Source organism: Lontra canadensis, unplaced genomic scaffold (assembly GCF_010015895.1).
Source record: "Lontra canadensis isolate GAN:19392208 unplaced genomic scaffold, GSC_riverotter_1.0 scaffold46, whole genome shotgun sequence".
Lineage (NCBI taxonomy): Eukaryota > Metazoa > Chordata > Mammalia > Carnivora > Mustelidae > Lontra > Lontra canadensis.
Window position 1 is genome coordinate 5303785 of NW_022631040.1, and position 20120 is coordinate 5323904.

Below are 20120 nucleotides of genomic sequence, written 5' to 3' on the forward strand. Positions count from 1 at the left end.
TATTTTATTTTATTTATTCTTTAAATGATTTATTTTAAAGAGGAAGAGATTGCAGGCACAACACACATGTGCTGAGGGAAGGGGCAGGGAGAGATAATCTCCAGCAGGATCCCTGCTTGAGTATGGAACCCTGTCATGGGGCCTGAGCCCACAATCCTGAGATCATGACCTGAGCCAAAGCTAAGAGTACGCCACTTAATAGACTGAAGCACCCAGGTGCCCCTCTAAGCAGTATTTTTTTTAAAAAAGATTTTATTTATTTATTTGACAGAGAGAAAGATCACAAGTAGGCAGAGAGGCAGGCAGAGAGAGAGGGGAGGAAGCAGGCTCCCTGAGGAGCAGAGAGCCCGATGTGGGGCTCGATCCCAGGACTCTGAGATCATGACCTGAGCTGAAGGCAGAGGCTTTAACCCACTGAGCCACCCAGGCGCCCCTAAGCAGTATTTTGAACGATACCTGTCATCCAGCTTCATACTAAAATATATCAGGGCATTTTGCCCATTGTAAATGATAATTAATATTTACCTCTTTTTATTATTTACCTTTTTATGGTAGTTTTCTTTATTATTAATGTTACCAAAAGAAATATGAATTATAACTATTTGGAAAAACTATTGAAAATTTATAGTTAAAATATATTTTAACTCTTCCATCATTCATTTACTTATACTGTTCATTTAGTACATGTTTACTTCAGAGCTAACATTTATTCTAATATGTAATAAAATATGATATATAGTAATATAATAATATGCTATATATTTAATAGATTCTGGGAGCATTATATACAGTATATTATTTTATAATAATAAAATGATTCTGGTATTTACACTTTCATAGAATAAGATACATTCCATTAGTTTATTAAGGAAGAATGTGGCTTTTTAACAATTGGAGAATTGGAGACTTTGTTTTGAAGATTTAACTATTTATACTTACAAATTCCAATATTAGTGATCATGAATTTTAAGGAGCTATTTTATAAAGCAGTGTAGCAGTTGCCGAAAATGAGGAATATGGAAAATGCTTGCATTACCTGGAGCAAAATAGTCAGTTTTCCTTAGACCTTGCTCCATAAAAAACAATGGATTGAGAAATAGAGGAGAATATGTGGTAAAATGTAAACAGCTGGTAAATGCGGCTGAAGGAAAAATGTGTTTACTGTATTAGCCTCTCAACTTTCCTGTGGGTTTCACATTTTTCAAAATTAAAGTAAAAGAAATCTCCTTGACACAATTATTTTATGAAGCTTCTTTGCATATGCAAGATTATAAGTGGGTTTTATTTCCTGAGAAAATATTTTGAACATGTGAGCAGCAAAAGTCAGTTCAAATGCAAACTTAAAAGAAGAAATTACATAGTATGCCATATTAATTGTTCAACAACTATTAATACTTAGTTTTGAACAATTAGATATTAGATAACCTCTAATAGATAGATGAACCTCTATGACATGACCCACCAATCTAAAGGTTATTAAGTCTAAGACAGTAATTCCTAATCTTCTTCCTCTTTCTAATTTCAGTTATACTAGAAATTCATCTGTATTATTATAGGAAATACTTTATAAGTTCCATTACTTTATGAATTTCAAATACATATGGTATGCCAGTGTTTTAGATAAAAATAATGCACAGCCACCCTGGAATAGGATTAAGGAGAGCTAATGAGAAATATTTATTGTGTACTAGAATATGCATTTATATATATTATATATATTACATATTTTTATATATTTATTAAATGCTTTAGTGCATATTACTACATATGTAACTTCTTTTGGTGTGTTTTCTTCTGCATGAACTTTTTGGGTATTTGCAAGTAATAAGTTGTGTGAATTGATAATGTTCCCACCGAATTTTATTTGGTGAGAATTTGTTATAAGAGAAGGCCACATACTAAATATCTATTTTTTAAGCAATCTGATATTTCAGTATTTACTGCTTCTTCTTAATTATGGAAAAGAAAAACTTGATAAGTACCATTTTTAATTAAGTGATACTTTTAAAATATGAACTCATGTTTTTAGTTTTTCTAATGCTTTGTTATATTTTGTTATTCATAAAATACACCCTTACATGTTTCAGAATATACTGTGCACTGACATTGTAGTTTCCCTCGTTGGCCTCTTAGACAGTCAGAAATAGTAAATTCAAGATAATTTTGCCATTTCCTTACACTCCACTGTCACAATAATTCACTTATTAGTTTAATAATTCTTACTTTCTTTCCTTAAACCTCACAACTTCCTTTCCTTGGTAATACCTTTAAGTATAGCAGTTTACTTTAGTAGTGACCTCCAAGACTCCTCAAAGGAGCCATACTTACTACTTTTGAAATTGGCAATCTGTGTCATAAACTCATCTCTCACACAAGAATAAATATTGCTATTAATCCAAACCAAATAAAGGAACCAAGTCAGGCCATTCAGTAATAATTTAAAATTTACTACTCATTTACAAAAGCACATTTACCTGCTTTTGTAAAAAAACTAGGTGAATGAGGCTTTTTTTTTTTTTTTTTTTTTAGTGAACATTGAGTCTAACGGCCACTTGTCCTAAGGATCTTTGGAAACATACATCTTTGCCTTAATATATTCTAACACTGCTTTTCTCCCTGTTTCATAACTCTTAAAGGAAGTTTCTCAAAGATGGCTTGAGTTGAAATGTTGGGAATCATAGTTTGGTTGTTGTTCATGTCTTTAAAAAGACCTTATAATTATAATGATTTCAAGAGATCCCCAAAATTAATATAAAATTGGACAGGATTGATATTCTCACAATACTATTGCTGATAACCTTTCTTTCAGAAAAAAAAAAAAAATGTTGAACAGAAGTGAGAGCATGTACCCATGTCAAAAGTAGAAGAAACAGAAATAATTAAAACCTAATACTAACATTTTTAAGTGTTCCCTCCACACATAATATAAGAAAATCTTTCCATTTTCTTGTGTGTTAAGATTAGGAAATACAACAACCATGAAATATATTTAATATGCTAAGAAAAGAACAAATATGGTGGTTCTGGTCAATTACATATTGAAAAATCACAGAATTTTAGAGACCTTAAATGCCATCCAAGTCAATTGTATACTACTTTGTTAATGTTGTGTGTCTTTGAAAATCATGTGCTGGAGCAAGAAGAGTTAGGTTTAATTTTATGGTATACAACTGTATGATTTCATATCAGTATGAAATGTACTTTGAAGCATTCTTAATGTCCTTCCAACATTCTAGGCACTAATCTAGGTGTTTTACGTAAGAAAATATGACTTTTTGTAATAATGATTAAATGTTTCTAGTTTGAATATATTTGATCAGAAGAATAAAAATATGTGTTTAACAAAGATAAATATTTATTAGTCATAAGAGCATTATACTATACCATTAAACATAGGAATAATTCTTTGTTTATGAATATAAATGAAATAAAATTAATTTTAAGATAACTGGTATAGTTCCCACACAAGAAACAATATCTAAAAGTACTTATTTTCTTGATCAGCATTAGAAATTATGTATTGAATCATTTTCCTATCACCTTTATACAAGCAATTGATGGAGATCCAGATATTCCAAGACCTTTCTATTATATGATGTCATCCTTATTATGATAAATAATTTTAAGTGTCTTTTCTTGTAATACTTCCGTTGTTATTTTCAAAAGAGGGCATTGTTCAATCATCAGAGTAGAGCAACTCAAATGATTGGGACAACTCATACAGAATGTGGGCATTGGTCCTTCTGATTTTATAGTGTGTATAACTGGATCTGATGACCTACATCAGTTGTATTGCATCACTGTTTGAGATACTTTATAGTTGTAAAATTATTGCTCTATACCTTTTATGTATAAAAGTGTTAAATTATGAATTGTAGGGTTATAACTAGAAAGCAAATTAAAAGTATCAATGGCCCTATCAAAACAGAGCAATATGGCAGCAATTATAATTAAAATACTTTATTTAATATTGTGCATTTTGATTGCTTTCTAAAGATATTTTGCTGACTAAAAACCCTCACAATCAAAACTTTCTCATTAGTCAGAATTTATATACTGCATAGTTCTATGTGCTATAAATAATGATATTGGGAAAGATTAGTGAAGATGGAAAGGAAAATTGAATGCAAATATTTGTAGAATATTTTGTGTAGTGTAAAGACATTGCATCAGCTGCTCTGTGTAAAGTTATTTATACTATACTACACTTGGATTGCACCTCCTGGTACTTTATTTTTGAATGCTTATAAAATTAATGTATATGGTTTCATGGTTTATGTATAATCTACATTGTCATAATTTTTGTGTATATATGAATTTTATAGGTATGCCTGTTTGTCTCATGAATAAGACATGGATGCACATTTAAGTTTTTTAAAGTTCTAGAAATAGTTTGATTATGGTTCTGCCTTAATAATCAGGGAAGTTTGTCCTTAATAGAATAATGGGAAAAAACCTGAGAAAACATACAGACCTTCCCTCCCACCCATCACCCCCACACATCCATCCATCTACTTCTAGAGACAGATAGATGATAGGTAGAGACACACACAAATATAAACACAATAATTTATTTATGTATTTTTGCACCAGTTTTATTCCTTTTTAGTATCAATATTATGAAAATAATTACCTATCTTTAATTCATTTTTAATGAATTTTAATTCATTTTAAAGCATTTTAGAACTTTAAGTAAACAATAAAATACTGAATATTAAAATTCATAACACAAATTTGAGATAACACATTTATTTCATAACACAATTTATGAGATAATTAAAATATTCAATGTTTATTTGGAAAGTGTTCAATGTTATAAACACTTAAGCAAAAAAATAAGGGTTATTCAAAACCAATTGTGACTGTATGACACTGTCATGACAGAGTCTGGTATGACTCAGCGACTTCTTTTCCAATGAATACCAAAGGACACAAAGTCTGAAAGACATACAGCGTTGGGGAAAAAAAAAAAGATGTTGTTTTAGTTTTTATTTACTTTTGCTATCATTTAATTTAAAACAAATGATATTAGATTAAACAAAAAAGGAATTTCCTACCTCAGCACCTTAATTGCTAGAAAAGAATCTTCTAGGGGCTAACTAATTGCCTGTGTATTTTGTCTAGGTGTTGAGGGAAAGCTAAGAGAATGAAGGCTCTAAATTCCCAGTGGAAGCATGATATGGCGGAGCAGAGCTGGTGCTGAATTGTTCTCTCTGATGGCTCTATGGGAGTGGATAGCCCTGAGTCTTCATTGCTGGGTTTTAGCGGTTGCTGCTGTTTCGGATCAGCATGCCACAAGCCCCTTCGACTGGCTCCTCTCTGATAAGGGACCCTTCCATCGCTCACAGGAATACACAGATTTTGTGGACAGAAGCCGGCAGGGATTTAGCACAAGATACAAGATATACAGGTATGAAGCAAAGGGAAAGCAATTATAGAGCTATCTTCCTTGAAAGTTGTGTGTAAATAAGTTTCTCTAAGGGAAAGTTACAGATGGGAAAGGGTTATTATCAGAAGGGTTATTATTTACCATTCACAATAGTACTGTTTTCTTGTTATTTAAAAGTATTTCTTATAGATGTAACAAGCCATTAAAAAAACAAAAAAACCAAGAGACTAGTAATGGCGACCAGTTGCACATCTGTCTCAAATTCTAGGAATGGTACACTCCCTAAAATAAATTCCAATTAACTTTGAGGTTGAGTTTATCATTTTAAATAGCCAAATGTTTAAATGAATTTGAGATTCCTTTCTACCTATGCCATGCTATTTTGCCCTTTCTTTTTTTAGCTTAAATGGAAATGGTATCTTCTGCTAGTCACTGAGAAGTTGAGTCACCTCATTCTTTTTCCCCTTAAAGGTAAAAAGGAGAAGATGGTGATGGGTTAAAAAGAAGTAGCAGATAAATGTGACATGCTAGCAAAGGCCAAGGAAAAGGAGGGGATTAAGATATATGGCCTTTAACGTTTACTGTTCTTATATATTTGAATCTAAATAAGTTACACAAAAGGAGTCATATATTAAACCCAACAGCCTGCCTGCTTCCCCAAGCCCAGCGAATCCATTAAATAGAGGAGTGTACAAATGGTTACCTGATTGGATTAGATTGTATTGATCTTTGCCATAAAGAATGTTTTATGTACAGTTATCAGTTTGGGTTGTTTCTTCATGATAGAAATTTACAATTGCCAGCAGCTGCTTTAGCATTTATGTAGAAGCAAAACTTAGTATTTTATTTTTGTGTCTGCATCTATGTAGATACTGTTATATAAATATTTTATTTTATATTGTATGTGCACCAGAGGGCACTGTGCTTCTGGTCTGTATGTAGTCTTTTATACAGCATTGTGAGAAATTTATAAATCCTATCAGCAATGCCTATTTACAGAACAGACTGAAGGTATTGAACAATTTCATGAAATCACACTGCTCTGCACACGTGCGTGTGTGTGTGTCTGTCTGTCTGTCTGTGAGTGTGTTTAATAAGAAGTCCCTTAGTCTAGGCAGCCAGAGCATGGACGCAAGTCTGCAAAAAAGATTTATCCTAATTTAAAAAAGATGACATAACACATATTAAAGATTTTCTTTCAGAAATGCAGCAGAAAACAGTCAATATAATATGATTCTAGCTTTATTCCTTTTTACATATGTTTGTTGGTTTAGCCAGATTTCCTTTACAAATTGTGTGGAGCTACTTGAATTTAAGATTGTAAGAATGTCTAATATTTCAGCATTCTGCAAGAGGATTATTAACAGTCTGTCAAACAAACTAACTCAGAGCGTGTCTCCATGATCCATTGACATCTCTACTGGGAGGTCTGAGGTGTTGTCTGCTGTGTGATTGTTTGGCTGTTTATTGGTCGATGAACTGTGAGTTGAAAACATGGCTTGACATGTCTTTAGAGGTTCTAAGTTGAATAAAAGAGACATTATTTGGATCACCATAGTGAAAGGTAATGAAAAATAATGTCTTGGGATGTGTTTGCAAAACTCATATATTCCCTTTAGTCTTTATGGGACTGTACTCTTAAAGATCTGCATTAGCCCTATCTCCTCATCCTTCCTATGTTTTTGCCTTTGTGGTTCTAATAAACATGTGTTGGACTTGTCTCTTTATAAACAATGGAATACAGCATCCCTTTAGCTCTGCCCGGGTCAGGCTATAACTTCTTATGTTACCTTTGATGGTTGCTATACAGTGAACAATATAATATATTTGAGGGTTCCTTTTGTGTCAGAACAGTGAGACATTTCATTTATCTGACTAGTATTTACCTAAATTTCAGAGAATTCTATCGACCTATGCATCCAATATAATGGGCATTATTCCTAGTGAAGTTAAACTTGTAGCTGAGATATTAGAGATTCTCAAATCCAAGGACTAAAATAGTTTTTTTCTGTTGTTTTTACTTTTAAAAGTATTTGTCATAAAAAATAATTATTAGAGACTTTATCTTTTATAAATGTTTGCCCTGTTATGCAGAATTTGTATTTAAGACACACAGAAGGAAAATTAATATTTTTCCTTATCAGGTACGAGATTAATCATTTTAAAAGATCACATAATTTCAAAAAGTGATCAGCCAGATTCTACTAGTGTTTATTATTACTGTCATAAGCTCCTTCATGTGGGGTGTTGTATTGATAAAGTTTCTTAAAAGCATTAGTTTTAAATGTGAAACATATTAAGACTCTTAAAATAATTAGGTAAAATCTTTTTCAATTGTTTTCATTCTATCTCCTTCTCCGGCAACATATTTTTCTTTTCACCTCAAATATAGAATAGCAAGATCATAATCATTGAATATTTATTACTAGGATCATAATCAAGGCATAGAGGGGAAAAGGAAGTGCCATTATTATTTTTTTTTACAAAGTGCGTGTTTTTCAACTAACAAGGCTTATATTTGTTTTTTTTTTTAAGATTTCATTTATTTATTTGACAGGCAGAGATCACAAGTAGGCAAAGAAGCAGGCAGAGAGAGAGGGGGAAGCAGGCTTCCCGCTGAGCAGAGAGCCTGATGTGGGGCTCGATCCCACGACCCTGGGATCATGACCCGAGCAGAAGGCAGAAGCTTTAACCCACCAAGCCACCCAGGCGCCCCTATATTTGTATTTTTAAACTGTTATAATTATAAAGAGTTTTTAGATTTTTGTTCTGAAACAACATTATGACTTAAGAAAAGATCATTTTATGAGCAGATCACTGAATTGGAAGACCAAAAATGAACTTGTTAACATTTCACTTGTTATTTGGTTAACACTAAAAGTTTGGTTTTCAGCCATCTTTCTGTCTTAGCTGAAGAGCGATAATAGAACCTAAGCATAGGCATTTTAAGTACCCTCACTTTTAGAAACTGGGCTATGCCTGGAGAAATTTTGTCCACTCAAAAGGATAGAATAGGAGTATACTTGGTCCCTTAATATGTTGGAAACATGTGATTGGTTATTATGTTCTAAAAATACCCTTAGGCATTATGGCCGCCAGCAAATGCATAATTTGTTCCAGGTCTAGAGATTCTCAATTCTTTGCATAAATTATAAGAGCTCTGGACAAGGGATTCACTTTTAATAACTCAAACTTAGAGTTATCTTGAATCACAGCTCTAAGTTCTATGTCATAAGGAGGAGGTTTTTATTTCCATAAAAGAAACATATATAGATCTTCAAATACAGTGATACAAAATAAAAGTTTGTGTTTTTGTTTTGCTTTGTTTTGTTTTTGCCAAACCTCTACTATTCTTTGTTTAAGCACATGTACAAGCGAATCATAGGGAAAATGATGATTTTCTTAGAATCTTCCAAGATAATATAAAGATATGTCCTATTACTACAACTTAGTGAAATTCCTTGAAATAATTTTTCAAAGCAAAATTTAAGTGAGAATAGGACACAATTGAAATAAGTGCTAAATGCTGGGCTTTATTGGTTTTCATGGTCATGCTCTCTGAAAAAAAATTATATTTAAAACATGCTATGCAAAGGACAAGATAGTCTAGAAAAATAAACAAATGTATGGACATTTCATATATGACAGGAGAATATGAAATAGTGTATGTATGGGAAAGGGTGAGATTTTGAATAAATAGTATGCAATTTGAGTATCCATATGAGGAAAGCAGAAATCAGATTCTTTCTTTGTATTGTATATACAAATCTACTTAATATGGAATAAGGATCTACACAAGAAATGCAAAAATGTTGTTTCTAGAAGAAAACATATATTTCTAGAAAAAAGCATGTATTTCATGATAATGGGATATGTAAGAATTTCTTAAAACATCAGGCATTAAACATCAAAAAGATAGTGGTCAATTCAGGTGTATTAACATACATATGTTATGTTATAAGATATATATATATATATATATATATATATATATAATTAACAGGAGCATAGCCATCAGTAGTAGCACAGATGAAACTCCAAACCAGAATGTTAAGTGAAATAAACTGAACTCAGGAAAAATTTGCACACAATATGATTCTAAGAAATTCACAAAACTAAATTATATTATTTAGATATGCATATGTAACGATCAACCTAAAGAAAAGCAAAGAAACTACTATAACAAAAATCAAGATAGTGATTATCTCTATGAGGAAATAAGAAGGATAGGATTTTTAGGGTAAAACATGAGGGATTCTAAGGAAATGACGATACTGAATTTCTTAAAATAGGTGATCATTACAATGGTGTTCTTTACATTCTAAATATTTATTTTATTTTTTTAAGAATTTTTTTTCTTTTTTTTAAGATTTTTTTTTTTAATTTATTTGACAGATCACAAGTAGGCAGAGAGGCAGGCAGAGAGAGAGAGGAGGAGGAGGCAGGCTCCCTGCTGAGCAGAGAGCCTGATGTGGAACTCGATTCCAGGACCCTGGGATCATGACCTGAGCCGAAAGCAGAGGCTTTAACCACTGAGCCACCCAGGCGCCCCCTAAATATTTATTTTAGACAGTTACTCATATAATATTTTATATTTCACAACATAAAATATTTTTTAAGGATTTTATTTATTTATTTGACAGACAAAGATCACAAGTAGGCAGAGAGAGAGAGAGGGGGAAGCAGGCTCCCCACCAAGCAGAGAGCCTGATGCAGGGCCCGATCCAAGGACCCCGAGACCACTACCCGAGCGGAAGGCAGAGGCCCAACCCACTGAGCCATCCAGGCACCCAGAATATAAAATATCTTTAAAGTAACTAAATACTGTGTCAGCTTTGGATTAAAAAATTGAAATCCTTAAATTAAGTAAATAAATTATTTCCTTTAAATTTTTCCACATTTAATATTCTTTATTAATGTTTATTAAGCTCATAAATTTTGTTATAAGAACAGTATATACTCCATTATAGTTTAGTATCTATACATGCATTCATTTGGAAAAATAAAATTTTTGTTTATAAAGACCTTCCATTATTTTTATATGTGATTTTTGCTATAACATTTCATTGATGGCATTATTATTATTTTAAAAATATTTTATTTATTTATTTGAGAGAGGGAGAGAGTACAAGGGGAGTAGGGATGAGAGGCAGAGAAAGGGAGAAGTGGATTCTCCGCTAAGCAGGGATCCTGACTTAGGGCTCTATTCCAGGTCCCGACTTGGAGCTTGATCCTAGGTCCTAACTGAAAGCTCCATCCCAGGTCCCTAAGATCATTACTTGAGCTGAAGGGATATGCTTAACTGACTGAGCCACCCAGGTGCCTCTCATTGATTATCATTATATTGATTTCAGAAAGCTAACATTCAGAGATTTTTTAAAAATTTTATTTTATTTTTTCAGTGTTCCAAGATTCATTGTTTATGCACCAACACCCAGCACTCCATGCAATATATGCCCTCCTTAATACATTCAGAGATTTTAAATAATATGTCTACAAACAACAAACAGTAAACAATTTTATATTTCTAATTCAAATTCAATGACCATTTTACTATAATTAAAAAAAAAAGCCAGAAATGAAATAAGAGTCCCCATAGATAATTAACTAACTTGTTGATAGTCAAAAGTCAAATCCATCTACCAGTCTTATTTCTATGTTTGCATGTGTTAGTCAGCTTTGCTCAGTAAATATATCCTTCTATCTAATATGCATTCTCTGTTGCCAGAGACCTATAAAATTGTGTACGACTGTTGCATTTAAGTGTACCACATGTAATGGATGAAACTGCTCTTCATCAGGAAAATATATTGGACAGGTATTTATTAATAATATTATAAATATTAATAATATTATAAATATTATAAATCATATGAAATGATAAAGATAGCATTTATTATAAAGACCTTCTTTATTTAAGGATGCATACATTTTTAAATAAAAAAAAAAACTAAGAAGATTCTGGCTGAAAATGTCTTCCAAATAACAATTTCAAACAAGAGCAGTCACTTTAAATTTCCTCCTAAACGACTACGAATCCATGGAAGGAGGTGAGGGTGGGAGGAGGTTGAAAATTCATCACAACACAAGATTATAGTTGACACACTATTTTTCTGCCAAACTATGAGAGGCATTTCAATAGTTATAAGAATCATTGAGTAACAATCATATTTAAATACATAAGATAGAGGAAGCCAAATAGTCTTGACAAAAGTGATAGTTACCTGAAATACGTTGGGCACTACATACTCAGCAACCTACTCAGAAGCCCAGAGTTGGGACCTAGTAGAAATTGGGCAGCCATCTCTCCACTGCAAAACCCTGCTTTGTGATGTAATCAGAGTATAGATAATTGATTTCTCTTTCTTTTTTCCCAAATTTTTATTTAAATTTCAGTTAGTTAACATGCAGTATTAGTTTCAGATGTAGAACTTAGTGATTGAATACTTGAAGATTTCTCTTTTTCTTACCATGTTTGGAAATGGTGGTTACTCAAAATAATATGGTAGATAGAGAGTTGCCAGTTAAGTATGACCCATATAATATGTGGGACATACTTATACTAAAAAAAAAAAAAAAATCATTCATTGTTTATTTAAATTGCAGTTTAGCTGATTGTAATGTATTTTATCCTCTCTCTCTGGTAACTCTAATGAGGAAAAAGGTGATTACTGACATTGATGGTTATGTATCAGTGACAAGGGCTCTCAGAAGTAAATTAGAAATAAAGAAATAAAGAGCAAGCCCTGAATGAAGTCAGTAGAGTTTCTCATGGATTTTTTTGTTCATTCTGTCAGAAAAATTAATGTCAGGATAACCCTTGCATTAGATGAAGACAGCTACACACTGATAGTTAAGCCCAAAATTCTACACACCGGTGCACTCTTCAGCAAACAAAAAGCAAGTGGGAAAAAGTGACTCACATACTGTCTCTTAGCAAACTCTACATATTAATAGAGCTCTCCATTTTATATTACATAAATAAAGTAAGACAGTAATAGCACCTTTGGATTTGTAGTGTACAACAGAGTGCATGTAACATTGTAGGGAGACCATGCTCACAGGAGGAATAAAGGAACAAATAAAAAACCTGGCAGAACAAAAGAAATTTTAAAATTACCATAAAAAGTCAGTAGAAGAGATGACCTCTTTATGATTCCCCCATCAATACGCACATATACAAGTATTATACACATATACAATTTGTGTTCTCCATAGGTTGTAAGAAGCTGTGAAATCTACAAACAGAGGAGATGGTAAGGAAAAAATAATCTAAAAAGAAAAGGGAATTGGGTAAGATGGCATAATAATGTAGGTAAATCAAATGCAGCAATAAAAATAAAATTCACATTAAAGATCATTACACACAGTGAGTGTAAAAATTGCAAGGATGGTTATGAAATTGCATGTAATGTTAAAATATAAATCTTGGAGGATACAATATTTAACATGAAAGATCATGATTAAATATATGGGTCTATAAGCTCAATTGATAGAAATAAATACCTAGAAAAAAAGCCATGTTAAAGACAGTAAAATCTTACAAAAATTTAAGTGAGGAATCAAAATTTATATTTATTTAAATTATAAAGTAGAACTGGTAAGAATAAGTTTAAATGTTATTGCAAACCTTAAGGGTAAGACAAGTGGATATAAAATCATCATATATTTCTTAAAATTTACTGCTACATATAAAAACAAACATAAAAAGTAAAAAAAAAAAAGAAAATGATAAATATAACTTAAGGGGACTTCAGAAAAACCAAACATATGGTTAATGTAATGCATGTATTATGTCTAGGTCTAAACATAATTACTGTATTTGGATTAAAACATATATTTGAATATGCTATTAGCAGTTACCTAAAACAAAGTTACCCTTAACATAAAAGCCAAAAAGATGATCAATTAATTCTCTTACAATCCATATAATACTATCTAATGAATGGTATATTATACTAGACCTTTTAAAGGAAGTTAAAAAAAAATAACTGTCACATGAGATTTTAGTCTACCATTCTTATTCTTCGTGGATGAAACTGATCACACACACACACACACACACACACACACAAGCAGTGTAGGATTGGGAAAGAGCAGATAACTTGAGTATGGAATCTAGTACAATTGTATCATATATAGAGTTGCACATGTTGAACATGTGTTGCTAAATGTGATATACTTCTTAAACACATATATGAAATATTTAAGAAATTTTATTTATTTCGGTGCAAGCAAAAATTTTCAAAATAATATGTCCCTAAATTTTAGAATTTTTGAAATCTTACCACATTGCCTTAAAACTAATTATTTTGAATATAAATTTAGAGAAATTAATTTAACTATTTGCTCTTAAAATTGAAAATTCAGATTTAATAACATTAAACATGGTTTTATTTTAAAATATATTTAATACTATGAGAAATTTTTTATACTTTTTCAAATATAAAGTTAAATAAAACAGACAAAAACTCCAAAACTCAAAAATAGAAAGTAGGGCTCAAATGATTTCTCTATGATTTTACTTTTTCAAAATATAAATATGTGGAGTATAAAGATTAGAAGTAAATGTATCTGTTTGCTTTATCTCTGGTTGAAAAATTTTATAGATTTTTTTATTTCATTTTTCTATAAGTGTGATTCTATGATCAGTCAAGATACTTAATGCCATTAAAGCAATTAAGATGAGAGACAACTGAAACATGACTTTCAAGTATTTAATGGTGAAATTATTACAATTTACAAAGATTCTTTAAATAAAAGTTAAAAATAAAGCTTAAAAAATGAAACACATTATCTCTTTGAGCCTTTACCCTTATTTTCAAAGTAATTATAATAAAACAACTTTATATCACAAAAGGAGAACTATAAAATAAGCCAGCAATGTTTAATGGAACAGAAAGTGTAGACAAGACTCTACCCTGAAAAGAGAACTCAATATTGTGTTTTCATTATGTGATTGTGCTTTCATATGTGACCTCATTTAATTTCCCAAACAAACCTAATATAACGATTCCCATTTTTTACATATTAACAAATAAAAACATAAACTGTTATACTTTTATTTTTAATCTTAGTATTCCAGAATATCCCTTTCATTGTACTTACATGCCATTGAATAAAATCACCTTTTGACTCCCTAAACTCTGAAAGCCTTCAAAGCAAGACTTCTCCATCTTCCTATTGCATTTCTATATTATTATTATTATTATTTTATTTCTATATTTTTATCCATCTTTATATTTCTGGAGCAAACTAGTTGCTCACCTATCAAAGATGTAGTCTTTACATTTGGGGCTGCTTGGTCTCAAAACCAATGTTCATGCCATTGAAAATATCCCCACTTGACTGTAAGTGGGGAGACATGAATTGTTTTCAGTCTTTGTTAGTAAGAACTGTGTTACTTCAGATTTATAAATTAATTTCTCAGACTTCAGTATCCTTTTTTTGTAAAATTAAGAGTACACTAGATCGCTAAAGATCTCTAACGAGTTATAAAGTTCCATGCTTGTCATTTCAAGCAAAATGGAAAAATATCAGAACAAATAGATAAGCATTAAATAAATAAACTGTGGTTAATTTTGCTATGTGCATTATTCCTTCCTTTACAAAAGTTGCTTTTAAATACTTTTTAAAAAGTAAAATCCATGAATCTTTTATATTACTCTATATTTATACAAAGTTAAACATCAATTTTGTAGTATTCCCCTACATACCACTCAAATTCTTTTCTATTTCTTATATGTTCTATTAAAGAGGTTGTAATGGAAGGAAGCTATTTTTCCTAGTTGGTTGACTTTCTACAAATCATTCTATTAGTCTGGTAGCACACTTTACCGTGCAATGATAAATTAGGGAGAATATTCTAGATAATAATTTTATACATAAATAACCTAAATGTTTGATATTTGATATTTATTCAACTCTATTTAGCTACATCTCTAATTTTGAGATTAAACCATATAATAAATTAAAAATTTTATTATTTAATTCTATTCACAATTAAATATACATATGAATTCATACTTTAAGTATCCTTTAGCTGTCATTGGGAAAATTTTAGCAAGAAATAAAATCAAAATATGAATTCAGGGTTTTGGAGTTATGATTGACTTTCAGAAAAGCCAATTCTTAAAGGAGGTTGTATATAATCTTATGACTATAAATAAAAGGCATTTTTTGTCATAATTTCTATAATTTCTAAGTAATAATTTTTAGTCTAATAGTACATTCATGTTTGTTGCTATTAAAATGAAAAAAATGAACAGGACTGCCAGTTCATACAATTATATACAGAAGAGGAAATAACAATGATGATTCTTGGCATTCAAACAAAGAATTTATTTGATTATTTTGCCCTCTCTAGTTCCACCTTACCAAATCCTTCTGTGTCATTATCTCTGTGGTCTTCTTCCAAATAAAATTGTCAAAATTATCAGTATTCTTTTCTTTTGATATCACTGTTCTGGGGCTTTTGAATTGTTAATTTTTTTTAATCAAGCACTAAAAGTTTTTGTGCTTTTAATCAAGCACAAAAATACAAGGTTTAAAAATTGAAGGGGGAAAAACGAGTAATAATCCTTTTTCTAGGCTTTTTTCCTGTCTATTTAAATGGACTGTTATTTTAAAAAGCCATTTACATTATATTTTTCATTGTAAGTAAGGAAAGATCCTAAATAACATTTATTATGCCTTTTTCTGCCTTAATATAAAACAAAGCAATTGCCATTTAATTGCAATATTAAAAAATCCAATTTTTAAATATTAGCTAAAAGAGATAATATTAAGATATTATCTCTTTTACTTTAATAAGCATGTAATGTGAATCATGGCAAAAGATTAGACCCTTACCTTGAAATTGTACTTTCCAAAGTTAAAGCTAAAATTTGTACTGAGTACTTGTACTTTGTAATAGATTTTATTTAATTAATATCTATATTTAGACCATTCTTTAATGGAAGTAGCACTTTTTTTAATTTTTTTGAGATTATTTTTTCTAGAAATTGCTTATTTTCAGTTAGAATCACAATGCAATAATCTGCCTTAGGATGTAAGAATCATCCAGTAAATTTCCTTCAGCTTAGAGAAGAGTCTTACCATCAATTAATTAGTAATATTTAACCCTGAAATTTGCTTCTCAGACTAAAGTGGCATATGATAATATGTAGATGTCCAACAAATTTGATTGAAAAAAATTACACAAAGGATGTTCTTATATACACTTTTTATTGATGTATAATTGACATACAATATTATATTGGTTTCATGTGTGCAAAATAGTGATTACTACAATTCTACATTATGAAACGCTCATTATAGTTAATGTAGTTACCAACTGTCACCGTAGAGTTATTATGATATTATTAATTATATACCCTATGTTGTACTTTAAATCCCCATGATTTATTCCCATACCTCTTCCCTCTGGCAACCACTGGCTTGTTCTATTTATCTATTTGTTTTTGTTTCCTTGCTTGTTTGTCTCGATTTTTAGACTCCACATGTACGTGAAGTTTTATGGTATTTGTTTTTTTCTGTCAGACTTATTTTACTTAACATAATGCCCTCTAGGTCCATCCGTGTTGTCACAAATGGGAAGATTTCAATTTTATGACTGGGTAGTATTGCATAGTAAGTGTATACCACATCTTCATCCATTCATATACTGATGGACACTTAAGTTACTTCAGTATCTTGACTATCGTAAATAATCCTGCAATGAACATAGGGGTGCATATGTCTTTTTGAAAGTATTTTTATTTTCCTTATGTAAATACCCAAAAGTGGTATTATAGGTTATAAGTAGTTTTATTTCTAATTTTTTGAGGAACCTCCATACTGTTTTTCAGAGTCTGCATCAGTTTACATTCCTACCAAGAGTGTGTGAGGATTTCCTTTTTTTCCACATCCTTGTTAAAACTAACTATGGTTTTTTTTTGTTTTAATTATTTATTTATTTATTTATTTTTTACACTAGCCATGTTGCCTGGAATCAGATGATGGCTCATTGTGGTTTTGCTCTACATTTCCCCAATGATTAGTGATGCTGAGCATCTTTTCATGTGTCTCTTGGCCATTTGTATGTCCTCTTTGGAAAAATGCATTCAGGTCCTCCACCCATATGTTCTAAATATTGCTTTCATCTATTTTTCTAAATCTTCTGGTAAACAAAGGCAGTTTAAAAAGTACTCTATTATGTCAAAATAGGAAAATATTAATAAACCATTTTAGTTTAAGTGTAAAAGCTAATAACCTTGAGTATAGTTAAAAGAGAAATTTTTATCCTTTTCAGTATTATTAAAAAATTACTAAAGGTTCTCTGAGTGTTTTATTTGTGGTCAAGAAACAGAAGTTTCCATGATATTAGAAAGTACAGTTGATCCTTGACATAGGTTTGAACTGTGCAGGTCCACATATATACAGATTTTTTTTTTCAGTGAAGTACTATAAGTGTATTATCTCTTATGATTTCTTTAATAACACTTTCTTTTCTCTAGCTTACTTTATTATAAGAATGCAGTATATAATACATATACAAAGTATTTGTTAGTCATCTATTTATGTCAGATATAAGGCTTTCAGCCATGGGTACGCTATTAGAAGCTAAGTTTTGGAGAAGCCAAAGTAATACAGAGATTTTCTGCTGTGTATGGGGTCAATGCCCTTAACTCTCCCATTATTCAAGAGTCATATATGTATATATATGTTATGCAGACATATGATTACTTTTTGTGTCGGTCTTCCCTTTTTAAAAGTAATTTCCCCACCTTTCCATGTATGTACAGACTACCCATTCTCTTCATTTTCAATACAATTAAAAAGAGGCAAAGAGAATGGCCTTACCACACATTTTCATGTCCTTTTCCTAGTAAACATTTCTCAGGCTGCTCGCTTAAATAGATATTAGCAGCTTACTAATTAAACTGTCTTTCCTGTCAGCCTGAAATTAGCAAAGGCTCTGCATTGCTGCAGCCTTGTGTGCTATCTTTTCCTAAAGACATGCACTACTGTCAACCCAAAACATAATAGAAAATCGGATTTAAATAAATATATCTGATTAAAATGTATAAAGTATTCCCTTACAATATATAATCTTTAAAAGATTAACTATTATATGAAGAGTGATTTTTCAGTTACCACTAAATTCATCACACATAAAAATACTTTTCCTGGTTTGTTATAAAAAACAGATAATTTATTTTTTGGAATTATCTTTTCAGAAGGAAGATTTTTTTAATATTAAATTAAAGATTCTAATGAATAAAAATGTCCTTAAAATCCATCTACTCAAATTATTTTGGTTCTACTGGATGCTCTTTGTCATGTCATTGTTTGACATGTGTGTTCATATCTCATGTAATATAAAAACATTTTTAGTCATTTGACAAATCTGTGGAGAATTTTGTTTTTGAACATTATAATCTGACACCTTGTTTTATTTCAGATCTTCATATTTCAAAAGAATGTCCCCTATATATTCATTTGTATTACCAATAATTTTAGCTGAATAAGAGTAAAAATAGATCTCTCAATCACATCTTGAGAAACCCTCCCACAACTAGATACATTTCAAATTTTGTAAAGGTTCAAAGTTCTTTATCAACAGTTTGAAAATCTCAAAGCTCTGACAACGAGCCATTCTCTCATAGCACACATGACTTGAAAACTTTTCCTGACCTGGGCAGATGTGAAACTATTTATAGTTTTTGTTTTTGTACTTAATGCAAATATTCATATGTTTCATTGTGGGGATATTGACGTATTTGATGAGGGGTTGATGCCAATCAACTGAACATATTACAAAATATACATAATAGCTACCTTATTTTCCTCTAAAATCTGAAAATCTAGGGGCACTTGGGTGGCTCAGTGGGTTAAAGCCTCTGCCTTCAGCTCAGGTCATGATCCCAGGGTCCTGGGATCGAGCCCCACATTGGGCTCTCTGCTCTGCGGGGGAGCCTGCTTCCTCCTCTCTCTCTCTCTCTGCCTGTCTCTCTGCCTACTTGTGATCTCTGTCAAATGAATAAATACATTCTTTAAAAAAAAATAGTATAAAAAATAAATAAATAAAATAAAATTGGAAAATCTCTGAATTAAGATACATTTAACCCCAAAGGCTTCAGGTAGAGCACTTTGGATCTATGTTAACCTCCATGCTTCTCCCCAGCTTCTGCATTAGGATAATATTTTTAACCACGTTAAATACAAACAGCACATTTGGATCCCACAGGTGTGTTTTAGTGTCTCAGGTATGTATGGGGAGTACTTGCAGGTCCAAATGGAGGGCCAAGGAGAGGATGGGCTAGGATATGCTGCCAGGAATTGCTCAGAGTACAGGGGATCACTGCTGCGGCAATCACTCTTCCCAGGGAAAGCGCTGTCGCCAGGGATCTTAGAAGTTATATGGGACCAGCAGCATCTTCCTGGGATGAGAAATACTTGCATGCCACCCGCAGCCCCCAGTCCCTAACTCATCTGTAGAAAGTCTGGCTTGTGCCACATAACTACTAAACCCCATTTCTCCTCAACACATCTCCTGATAACCCTTAAAAATTTCACAGAATACCAACAGGTTTGTTGATCTATTAGGTTAACAAGTCCATCTAAGGAGGAAATTAAATACATTTTTTCTATTCTTACCTAAACATAAAAAATTCAATCTAGGACACTCCTTTTTCATTTTAATTATTGAAATTATATTCATAAATTCTTATTTTTAAGTTGTGACCTT

The 20120-nt window shown here is 31.3% G+C and overlaps 1 protein-coding gene across 3 annotated transcripts in view; it reads left to right on the forward strand.

Moving 5' to 3' along the window:
* The window catches only part of BRINP3 (BMP/retinoic acid inducible neural specific 3), a 389711-nt gene that overhangs the window by 20029 nt on the left and 349562 nt on the right, over window positions 1-20120 (forward strand). For all 3 annotated transcript variants that reach the window (XM_032872908.1, XM_032872910.1, XM_032872909.1), the window contains exon 2: window positions 5125-5410. In XM_032872908.1, coding sequence (XP_032728799.1) covers window positions 5175-5410 — 236 coding nt within the window. In that variant the 5' untranslated portion in view covers window positions 5125-5174. The remainder of the gene's footprint in view (window positions 1-5124; window positions 5411-20120) is intronic.